The 12,319-nt window shown below is 46.0% G+C and overlaps 1 protein-coding gene across 1 annotated transcript in view; it reads left to right on the plus strand.

Annotated features, from left to right (window-relative positions):
- The window catches only part of FCGBP (Fc gamma binding protein), a 38,325-nt gene extending 32,596 nt beyond the window's left edge, over window positions 1–5,729 (plus strand). Inside the window, exons 18-20 of the mRNA XM_055310845.1 lie at window positions 1,360–1,746; window positions 5,174–5,442; window positions 5,567–5,729. Coding sequence (XP_055166820.1) covers window positions 1,360–1,746; window positions 5,174–5,404 — 618 coding nt within the window. The 3' untranslated portion in view covers window positions 5,405–5,442; window positions 5,567–5,729. The remainder of the gene's footprint in view (window positions 1–1,359; window positions 1,747–5,173; window positions 5,443–5,566) is intronic.
- The last annotated feature ends 6,590 nt before the right edge of the window (window positions 5,730–12,319 follow it).

The raw sequence follows: 12,319 nt of genomic DNA on the forward strand, positions 1-12,319 counted from the left end.
GATCCCAGGACCCTGGGATCATGACCTGAGCCAAAGGCAGACGCTCAAACACTGAACCACCCAGGCGTCCCTAGACTTTTATTTTTAAAGGATTCGAACTTAAGAAAACTTGCAAGAATCATACAAAGAACTCCTACATACTCTTCCTTTAGGTTCTTATTGACCTTTTGACACGTTTGCTTTGACATCCTCTCTATATAAGTATATATACACATTTTTTTCTGAACTATTTGAGAGTATGATCCTGACACAGTCCCCCTTCATCCCTTAGTACTTTAGCAGGGATTTCCTAAGAATAAGGAAACTCATTTACATGATTATGATGTGATTCACTTCAAAATCAGGAAATGCTAATCTAAAAAAAAAAACAACCAAATCAGGAAATGAACTCTGATTCAATACTATAAAGATTCTATTTGAATTTTATTGGTGGTCCCAGTAATGTCCTCTTTGACAATCACCTGTCCCCCTGGGCCAGAGTCCAATGAGGATCAGACACTGCTTTTAGTTTTTATGAGATTTGATGAGATCACCAGGTATTGGACATAGAGAAGAGAAAAGTCTAAGGACTGAGCCATGAGCAAAGTAGCAGTTAAGGACTTGGGAGATGAGGATGAACTTGAAAATGCAGTGAAGAGAGAGCAGCCAGTCAGGTGGGAGAAAAAAAGTTATTTCCTGGAGTTGGGTTCCCAGGGGGCCTTGAGTTCTGGGGCTGTGAGTGCCAGGACCCTGGGATCTCTGCAGTGCTCACTCCCATCTGGTATCAGTTTGCTTTTACCGGGTTACAAATCACCCCAAACCCTAGGGGCTTAAGACAACCATTTGTTTAGTTCGTAAGGCTGAGGCTCTGCTGTGTGGGCTGGACTCCGCTGGGTGGTCCTTCTGCTGTTCCAGGGCTTGCTCATACATCTGTAGCCCTGCGGTGGGTCAGCTGAGAGCTGGCTGGAGCTCTGTGGTGGCAGCTGGGATCATCGTCTCTCTTCCTTGGGGATCTCATCCTCCAGCAGACTAGTCCACACTTGTTCTTGTGGGCAGGATTCCAAGAAGGAGAGAGAGAAGGAGGGACGGATGGAGGGAGAGAGAGAGAGAGAGAGAGAGAGTGAGTGAGAGAGAGACAGCTGTAAGGTCTCATGAGGTCCAACCCTGAACTGGGTGTGACACTGCTTCTCCTGTCTTACAATAACCAAAGCAGAGTGTTGAGGTGAACCCAGATTCCTGGGAGGAAGGGGAAATAACCTCCACGTCTCTCGATGGAAGTTGCTGCAAAGTCACTCTGCGTGCATGCAGAGCTTTGGGAGATTGCAGCCATGGGTGTGATCCACCGCACTGAGGTCACCCAGCCCCTCTCTCTGTGCACAGGTGAACTCCTCACTGCTGAGCTCAGACTGCCGCCAGCGCTGTTCCTGTTCCTCAAACACTGGCCTGACGTGCCAGGCAGCCAGCTGCGGGCCAAACAGCATATGTGAGGTCCAGGCTGGGGCCCGGAACTGCTGGACCCCCCAGGGTCTCTGTTCCCTCTCTGTAGATGCCAACCTCATCATCTTCAATGGGTCCCGCAGAGCTTTCCACTCCCAGGGCATCTATGAGCTGTCTTCCCTCTGCCCGGGACTACCAGACACCACCATCCCCTGGTACCGAGTGGTTGCAGTCCTCCATGCCTGCAAAGACAAAGTTGAACCTGTGGATGAGGTTCACATCTTCTTCAAGGATGGTCTGGTGACTCTGAGCCTAGAGAAGGGCGTGTGGGTAAGCCTGGCATGGGGGCGTGTCTCCCCTGTGCTTTTGTTCCTCCTGCTGTAGTGTCCCTGCAATCCTGGCTGCCCATCTGTCTTCCGTTTCCTTTATCCAGATCTCTATAGTTTAGTCCCTGCATTTGTATTTGTCTCAGTATTTCAGACTTGGTCTCTCTATTCTGAGTTGTTTGGTTTTTGTTTTTGTTTGTTTAAAATTTTATTTATTTGAGGGGAGAAGGAGGGAGGGAGAAGCAGACCCCCTGCTGAACAGAGCCAGGACCCTGGGATCATGAGCTGAAGGCAGATGCTTAACTGACTGAGTCACCCACACATCCCTGGCTGAGTTCTTGAGGAGTGCTCACTTTACATGCTGAAGTAAATTAGTCGTTCTGATAAATTAGTCGTTAATCAAAACTCTGTTGGCTGTAAGCAACAGAAACCTGAATTCAGATTGCCTTGAGCAAAAAGGAATTTATTGTCCCACAGAACTAGAAAATCCAAGGATAGAGCCTCAGGAGTGGCTGGATCCAGGTGCCCTGGCAGTATTATCTGGATTTGTACCTCTGTCTTTTGGACTTGCTATTCACCTACTCAGTTTCATTCCTTTTGGTTTCCCAACACATACCCACAGGATGGGGGCTCTTCTTATCCTCATTTTCTTTTTTTTTTTTAATCCTCATTTTCTTATCCTCATTTTGCACAGATGATAAACTAGGGCCCAAGAAGCTGAAGTCATGCATTCAAGTCATTCAGACAGTGCCTAGGAGATCCAGGCTTTGAACCCACCAGCACTAGACTCAGTTCCGAACCACTTTGGTAGGAACAAGGTGCTGTAGATACAAGGGACCTGATTGTGTCCAAATGCAGTGTTCAGTGGGAACTTCCCCCGGACTCTGATGATTACAGGCCACTGATCCTTCCCTCACTTGTCCTTCAGCTTGCTCTTCGGGACTCCCTCATGCCTGCTGTTGTTTGCCTCCAGGAGTCTGTTCCAGCACTGGTGCCCCTCATTCTGCCCCTTGACTTCCTCTCATGTACATTTGCATTTGCCAAACCCCCTGGTTCTCACCACCCCAATTCCAGATTTCTGATAGAGACTCTGTTTGGCCAAGCTGATGCCGGCTTATGATCCAATCATTCATGGCCCATGTGGAAGAGTCCCAGACTCAAACACAGATGCCAGGCTACCCTAAGCTCCTAGATGAGCATGTCCTTATTTCTGTGACCTGTTTATTGATTGCAGAGATATCCACCGGGGTCTTCTGGGTTCAGTGGAGATACAGCCAATGCTCCACACACCTCCCTCAGTGGATGATCTGCATCCCCCCTCCAACGCTTGGAGACAGGCCAAGGTTCAGCTCTTACTGGAAGCAGGGAGGCTTGCATTCTCTCTTTAGGGTAATCTGGACCAATCATTCCTTTTCTCAAGCCATCTCCCTGATCCATAATTCAGATTCACAGACACCTACTCTTGACCTCTCCTTGCCCCTCTATTGAGAAACAGTTCTCTGTATAGCAGACAGATGCTCTAGAAATGTGAATCAGATCAGGTGTAAGACTCTACAGATGGCTTCCCAGAACAACATTCCAAACTCAAGCCACCTCCTTCCCTTGGCCTACGAGGCTGTGTGATCTGACTCCTGCTGGCCTCCAACCTCGTTTCCTGTAACTCCTTCCCTTGTTAGCTATGCTTATGAAAGGCCAGGCTGACCTCTCAGCAAACCAAGCTTGTTCCTTTGCATGTGCACCTTGGGCCTTTGCATGTGCTATGCCCACTGCTGTGGGGCTCTTCTCCCAGGCAATCTGAGTTGACACCTTCTTGTCCTCTAGGCCTCTGTTCCAGCATTGCTTCTACAGAAAGGCCTTTCCTGACTACCTACAGAAGCTCCTCCTCTCCATCCCAGTCTCCATGCTATTGTTCTCTTTGATTTCCTTCAAAACACTTATCGCTATCTGAAGTCATCCATTATTTGCTTGTGTTTGTTGCCTTTCTCCATCACTAGCATATAATCTGCAGGTGGACAGTGGTCCTGTCCCTCTTGGTCATCACTTTGCCCCCAGTACCCAGAATGGGGCCTGGCCACCCCAAGAGGATTCCCAGGAAAAGGTGGTTTTTGTGAATATATTCAGCCCGTTCCCTCTCTGACAGGCCATATGCTGAGAGACACAGATGATTCAGACCCAGTTATTATACCTCCATAGATTGAGTCTGATGAAACTTTGCATCCACTCCTCCAACTATTCTTCACTCTATCCATCTCTTTTTCCTTCCTTCCAGCCATCTATTCTTCTACCTCTGTTTCCCTTTTCTCCTCTCTCTCTTTGCATCCCTTTTCCCTCCCTCTGTTCCTTCTTTCCTTTCTTTTGTCTATTCATCCACCCATCCATCCACCCACTCATCCATCTTTGCACCAGTCCATCCATCCACCCACCCATCCATTCACCCCCCAGTCCATCCATCCATCCATGCATCCACCTACCCATCATCCATCCATCCACACATCCACCCACCAATCCATCCGTCCATCCATCCATCCATCCATCCATCCATCCATCCATCCATCCAGGGGTATCTACCTATCTTTCCAATCAACTGGCAGAGGAAGACTCAGACACAAAGCATTTAGAAAAAAGAACTTTTCTTTCAAAGAAGGTTCTCTAGGGAGTCTAACTCTAGAATAATTAATTCATCAATGAAAACAAAAAACAGGGGCAGTCTGGGTGGCTCAGCAGTTTAGCGCTGCCTTCAGTCCAGGGCCTGATCCTGGAGACCTGGGATCAAGTCCCACGTCAGGCTCCCTGCATGGAGCCTGCTTCTCCCTCTGCCTGTGTCTCTGCCTCTCTCTCTCTGTGTCTCTCATGAATAAATAAATAAAAATATTGAAAAAAAAACAATTATTTAAAGGGAAAAACTCATGAGGTTCTCAAGGTTACTGTGTCCACAGCTTATGACAGAGAAACAGTAATTTTCTCACATGATTGAGAAACTTTCTAGCTTGTTACTTGTCTGTAGATATCAGCATTGAAAAAATAAGACATGAAGTTGCCCTTGTTGGGAACCAGTAACTTAACAGGACACACACAAGTGTTCTTTTATTTTGAAAAGGAGAACCATACAGGACGATGCTGGGGTTGGATCGTGTGTTTATCTATCTGGTACAAAGTGCTCCTTGCCACCCTGGCTGGCCCTGGAATGTTTTGTGCATTCTTACTTTTCCATCAACCCATCTCTGTCCTTTTAACCATCTCTCCAAATCTCCAGCTAGCTTATGTATGCATGTCTTTATACGGTGTGTTAATCCATGTCTTTATCTCTTTTGGCACTTGTGTCTCTGCTTTTCCTCCTTGAACTTGTTATCTTGCTTGGAGTCTCCATCTTGGTAACCCTCCAACTCTTTTGTGACTCTAGCCTCACCTCTTTTTTCCCTTACCATCACCAGGTGAATGGTCTCCCTGTGACTCTCCCAGCTGAGTTATCGGCATCTGTGTCCATACATAAGAATCCCGATGGCTCCGTGAGTGTTATTCAGAAGGCAGGGGTCCAGGTGTGGCTTGGCACCAACGGGCAGCTGGCTGTGATGGTCAATGATGACCATGCTGGAAAGCTGTGTGGGGTCTGCGGAAACTTTGACAAGGCCAAGACCAATGATGGGCATGACTCCAGAAGATGACAACAGGAGAGCTGAAGAGTGCAGGACTTCTCCCCATGGTGAGAGATGTAGCATGGAAGCCAGACTACTTGGGGGTAGGGGCACCTGGGTCCTCATGGGAAGGGGGCAATCGGGGTAAGTGCTCAATCTGCAAGAGAATTGCTAAGAGTCTGTCTCTTACAGTCACAGCTGATCAATCATCTCCTGGGAATGAGGACTTCGGGACCTGAATCCTGGAGATTCCAATAACTGGAGGGTGCACAGTGTCCCTGTGTGCCCCTACACTGTTCTACCCCTTTGATGAGCCACTGAGGCCAATTGCTAGAGCATTGAATAAATATCTCAGGCTAAGCTGCATGCCAATGTGTCTTATGCCTTCTCCGTTCTGACTTTCCTTCTTGCACAGCAGCTGTCATATGCCTGGGGCATCTGGCACATGATGAATATTTACCGAAGGGTGAAAGGATGATTGGAGGTATGGGTGGGTGGGTGGACGGATTATGGGTGGGTGGAAAGGAGGGGAAAGGGAGAGAAGGAGGAAGGGGACCTGGATGGATGAATGGGGTGGCAAAATGGAAAGATAGGGACATGGATAATTAAAAGTAGATGAGGGGAAGATGAACAATTGAATGGAGGGAAGGAGTCAAAAATGGGAAGAGGGTGAATAGATTCTGGCTTTATAATTTATAATCCAACAACTTCTCTGCCACTTGGTTTCCATATATGTCTTAGTCTATGCAGCTGCTATAAGAAAATACCGTAGAATGGATGGCTTAGAAACAGCAGAAATTTATTTCTCATGGTTCTGGAAGCTGGGAAGTTCAAGATCAAGGCACCAGCAGATTTGGTGCCTGGTGAGAGCCCTCTCCCTGGTTGATGATTGGCTATCTTCTCATATGTGTCATCATATGGCAAAGGGCCAAGGGAGCCCTCTGGGGACTAGTTTATAAAGGCACTAATCTGGGGCGCCTGGGTGTCTCAGTCAGTTGGGCATCTGCCTTCAGCTCAGGTCATGATCTCAGGGTCCTGGGATCGAGCCCAGCATCAGGCTTTCTGCTCAGAGCAGAGTCTGCTTCTCCCTTCCTCTCTCCCTCTGCCTCTACCCCTGCTTGTACTCATGCTCTCTCTCTCAAATAAATAAATAAAATAGGGATCCCTGAGTGGCGCAGCCGTTTGGCGCCTGACTTTGGCCCAGGGCGCGATCCTGGAGACCCGGGATTGAATCCCACGTCCGGCTCCCGGTGCATGGAGCCTGCTTCTCTGCCTCTCTCTCTCTCTCTCTCTCTCTCTCTCTCTCTGTGTGTGTGTGTGACTATCATAAATAAATAAAAAAAATTAAAAAAATATTTAAAAAAATAAAATATTAAAAAAATAAAAATAGGGATCCCTGGGTGGCGCAGCGGTTTGGCACCTGCCTTTGGCCCAGGGCACGATCCTGGAGACCTGGGATCGAATCCCACGTTGGGCTCCCGGTGCATGGAGCCTGCTTCTCCCTCTGCCTATGTCTCTCTCTCTCTCTCTCTCTCTCTCTCTCTCTGTGTGTGTGTGTGTGGCTATCATAAATAAATAAAAATTAAAAATAAAAATAAAAATAAGGTCACTAACCTCCTTCATGAGGGCTCCACCCTCACAATCTAATCACCTCTCAAAGGCCCCACCTCCAAATACCATCACATTGGGGATTAGGATCCAACATAAGAATTTTTTTCTAAAGATTTTATTTATTTATTTATTTATTTATTTATTTATTTATTTGAGAGCGAGCACAATCCAGGGAAAGAGGCAGAGAAAGAAGCAGACTCCCCACTGAGCAGGGATCTCAGGGACCTCATCTACCCCCTTGCAGGACTCAATCCCAGGACCCTGGGATCATAACCTAAGCTGAAGGCAGATGCTTAACTGACTGAGCCACCCAAGTGCCCCTCCAACATAAGCATTTTTTAAAAAGATTTTATTTATTTATTAATGAGAGACAGAGAGAGAGAGAGGCAGAGACACAGGCAGAGGGAGAAGCAGGCTTCATGCAGGGAGCCCGACGTGGGACTCAATCCTGGGGCTCCAGGATCAGGCCCTGGGCTGAAGGTGGTGCTAAACTGCTGAGCTACCCTGGCTGCCCCAACATAAGCATTTTGAAGGGACTCAAGCATTCAAACATTCACTCAACAGCATCTTATTTGCTTGTTTGTTTGTTTGTTTGTTTGTTTTAGAGAGAGACAGCACTGTGTGAGCATGGGAAGGGGGAGAGGGAGAGGGAGAGAATCTCAAGCAGACTCCCTGTTGAGCACGGAGCATGATGTAGAGCTCAAGACCCTGGGATCATGACCTGAGCTGAAACCAAGAGTCAGATGCTTGACTGAGCCACTCAGCTGCCCCAACAGCTTCATATTTAAAGCAGAGTTCATGATAGTACCTACCTCATAGAGTTGAAGTGAGGATTCAATGTGTCCATTCAATCCACAAGTCAAAATTTGAAATCTCTCTTCCTTTCCAAACCCTTCCCCCACCTTTCCCATGATGGCCTTACCCACCCAGGGACTAGCGCTGCCAATACTCACTGTAATAGAAAATAGGGATCGTTCTTGATTCTTCCCTCCCTTTTGCCCTCCACTCAGTTCATCCACAAATCCTGTTGTATCAAAATGTACCTGAAATCTGCCTTTCTTATGCCTACTTGATACAGCCATCACCCCTTCATGCTGAAGATGCCAGCAGCCTCCTACCTGCTCTTCCCCTTTTGTAACCCACCCTCACTGCTATTTGATGACTCTTCCTAACATATAAGGGGGATTATTGGCTAGAAACTTCTCATAATAAAATCAAATTCGCCATCTTGTCCTATAAGGCCCCTGCCCACCTCTTCTGACTCATCTCCAATCACTGTCCTCCTTGCCAATTATGATTTGGGAACTTGATCTTTCAATGTACTGAACATGCCAGATTATTCCCACTTTACTTCTTTGCAATATGCTGTCCTTTGCACTTACCACATGACTAACTGCTTCTCATCCTTCAAATGTCAGCTTACATGTTAGCTTAAGGCCTTAGAGAGGCCTTTCACAGCCACCTCATTTAAAGTGGATTCCCAAAATAATAAAAAATAAAAAAAAAATAAAGTGGATTCCCTGTTACCCTCTGTGCCAGATGCTTGCCTGCTTGCTTTTTTCCTTCCTAGCATTTATTACACTTTAAAATTACTTTTATTTGACTTTCTGCCCATTTAGAAGTAACTCAAAAGCAGAGACTATATCTGCCGCATTCACCACTTTATTCCCAGCACCTAGCACACAGTAGATACTCGGGACATACTTATTGAATGAATAAATGACCAACGATTAGCCTGGAGTAAAGATTTGCAACATACCTAGTAAAGGATTATATCCACAATATATAAAGAACTCCTTCAAATCAATAAAACAAGATAGCAGCCCAATTAGAAAAAAAATGAGTGGAGAATATACATATGCAATTGACAGAGAAAGAAATCTACATATGTTGAATGATTCAATAGGTCAGGTTATCCATATATAGTATTTCTGAGCTTCCCAGCAACTCTGCAAAACAAGGATAGATATAAAGAAATAGACTTAGTGAAGTTAAGTTGCCCAAAAGCAAGTTGTAACAATGGAGCCTAGATTTGAATTCAAGTATGCCACCAAACACAGTCCTTTCCACTGAATCTTGGTGAGTCTCACATAGGCTCAACTCCCTTTCAAGAAAAGAAATTGAGATGCCCTAAAAATTAAGATGAAAAAGAAATAATCCAATAGAAAAAGAGGCAAAAGTGCAGCCCCGGTAGCTCGGGGCCACCTTCGGCCCGGGGTGTGATCCTAGGGACCTGGGATCGAGTCCCGCATCGGGCTCCCTGCTGGAGCCTGCTTCTCCCTCTGCCTGTATCTGTGCCTCTCTCTCTCTCTCTGTCTCTCTCTCTCTCTCTCTCTCTGTCTCTCTCATGAATAAATAAATAAAATCTTTTTTTTAAAAAAAAAGAGGCAAAAATTTTAGATAGCTAATAGATAGATACAAATGGCCCTTAAAAATAAGAAATGCTTGGGATCCCTGTGTGGCTCAACGGTTTGGTGCCTGCCTTTGGCCCAGGGTGTAATTCTGGAGACCTGGGATTGAGTCCCACATCGGGCTCCCTGCATGGAGCCCGCCTCTCTCTCTCTCTCTCTCTCTCTCTCTCTCTTTCTCTCATGAATAAATGAATAAAATCTTTTTTAAAAAATTAAGAAATGCTCAATCCTGCCCATATTAAGAAAAAGGGAAATTAAATCACCCAAGAAACCACTTCTCACCAACCAGATAGACCTCAACAACAGAATTTACTGACAAGGCTATCAGGAAAAAAAATTCTCATATCCTATCACTGGGAATGCAAACATAAGTCTGATGCAGGGAAACTCAGCAGTATCTTTCAAAATTATAGATGCTTTTTTCTCTCGACCCAGTGAACTCACTACTAGGAATACAACCCAAAGCTACAATGGCAGTAAAAGGATATAAGCCAAGGCTGTTCATCACAGTGCTCTTTATGGTTTAAAAAGGAGGGGAGGGGTGCCTAGGTGGCTCACTCATTTAAGTGTCTGCCTTTGGCTCAGATAATGATCCCAGGGTCCTGGGATCAAGTCTTGCATCAGTCTCTCTGATCAGTGAGGAGTCTGTTTCTCTCTCTCCCTCTACCCCCACCTCTGTTTATGCTCTCTCTCTCTTAAATAAATAAAATCTTTTTTAAAGATTTTTTTTAAAAAAGATTTTATTTATTTATTCATGAGAGGCAGAGAGAGAGAGAGAGAAGGCAGAGACACAGGCAGAGGGAGAAGCAGGCTCCAGCAGGGAGCCCGTGGGACTCCATCCCGGGGCTCCAGGATCAGGCCCTGAGCTGAAGGCAGATGCTCAACTACTGAGCCACCCAGGGGTCCCAAATAAAACCTTTTAAATAAAGAGAAACAATTCAGATATCTATCAGCAGCCTGGTTGATCTATATATGAACTACTCTGCAGATGAAGGTAAAATAAGGCATATTTGGAAACACTGTTACTGGAGTGATCTCCTGGTTATGTTATGAAGTGAGAAAAGCAAGGTGGAAACAGTGTGCATAATGAAAGAGACCTAAGGGAAGGAGCACAAGGGGCTTTTAGAGTACTGGTAATGTTCTATTTGTTGACTTGAATGGTGGTGGTATGGGTTCTTCCCTTTGTGATAACTCATAAAGCTGGGCAGTTACATGCACTTTTCTGTAAACATGTCATACTTCCCCCAAAAAAACAGTTTTAAAATGAAAAAATTGTAATCTCTGAAAATTCTTGGCCAGTGTGTGTGTGTGTGTGTACGAGAGAGAGAGAGAGAGAGAGAGAGAGAGAGAGAGAGAGAGAGAGAGAGAGAGAATGAGAGAACAACCAAATGAACAAACCAACCAATTTGTTTGGACCCAGATTTAAACAAGCAGCAATTTTTTTTTAAGATTTTATTTATTTATTCATGAGAGACACACAGAGGCAGAGACATAGGCAGAGGGAGAAGCAGGCTCCCTGAATCTGATGCTGGACTCGACTGGATCCCAGGACACCGAGATCATGACCTGAGCCAAAGGCAGACGCTCAATCACTGAGCCACCCAGGTGCCCTAAGCCATTTGATTATTACACAGCTCCCAGAAATCCAGAATAAACTCAGCAGGTTTTCCATCTTAACATTTAAACAGATTTTCAGAAATGCATCCGCGTGGCTGGAACACCCTGCACAAAGAACTCAAAAGCATTGGTTCAGTCATTCATTCAACAAACAGTGACTGAGCACCCACTTTGGGCCAGGCCTTGTTCTAGGTACTGAGTGATACAGCCACAAATGGGACAGGCCAGTGCATTCTCCCGGAGGTTTTTAGTTGTATCTCATAGTAGCACTTGTTTTGCTTTGTGCAATGAATGTAAGGATGAATATTAAGATTATAAAATTACAAAGCACCAAATTCCCAATACTTCCGCAGAATCTGCTCACTCGTCCCTCCTTTCTCTGCCTATACCCTGATCTTGTCCATCCTTGTCTACTAGCTGATCCACTGCAGCAGCCTCCTCCTTGGTCTCCCTCCTCTCAGGGCTGTTCCCACACTCTGTTTCCCATGTGCAGACAAGGTGATTCCATGTTAGATCACATCCCTTCTTTGTTCAAGAATCTCCCATAGCTCCATCTCACTTGGAGTAAAAGCCAAAGTCCTTTCACTGGCACCCAAGATCCTCACACAATTTCCCTTGTTACCTCCGGGCTCTCATCTCTTTCTGCTCTGCTTGCAAACTCTGCCCCAACCACACCCCTCACTGCTTCTCCAACTCTCCATACCATCCCCGCCCCAGGACCTTTGCACCTACAATCCTCCATACCTAGACCTCTCTTCCCCCAGATAGGTGCATGCCTCACTCCTCATCCCTTTTAACTCTTTGCTCAAATCCCTGGATGCATTCCTTGATGCCTGATTAAGAAATGTCACCCCTCCTCCAACTGTCCTATCTTCCTTTCCTCCTGTTATTTTCTCCAAAGTGATGAAGTTTTGGAATTATAGGTGAGGTTTGGTGGGGTGAAGTCCGGAGCCGACCACCAAGAAAGAATTCTTGAGACATCGTTGGTGCAAAATGATGGTTTTATTGAAGTATGGGGGCAGGACCCAGGGCTGCTGCCTTGGGCCTGGGAGGGGTGGCTGATCTGATTATATACCCGGGAGCCAGGAGGGGTTTGAGGATAGCACACTCTCTCAGGAATTTCGGAAGCAAGGTTTCCAGCACCTTGAGGGGGTAGCTATTGTTGGTAAAAGGGCACTTATTACCGTCTAATAAAACCTGAGTCATGAGGCCCTTCAGATGTATGTCGGTGGGCCACGTGCTTGGGGGATGATTGCCAACGTGTATCTTGGAGACTCAGAAATGAAGGAAATTTCTTTTTCTTTTT

The sequence above is a fragment of the Nyctereutes procyonoides genome, unplaced genomic scaffold (assembly GCF_905146905.1).
Source record: "Nyctereutes procyonoides isolate TBG_1078 unplaced genomic scaffold, NYPRO_anot_genome, whole genome shotgun sequence".
Classification (NCBI taxonomy): Eukaryota; Metazoa; Chordata; class Mammalia; order Carnivora; family Canidae; genus Nyctereutes; species Nyctereutes procyonoides.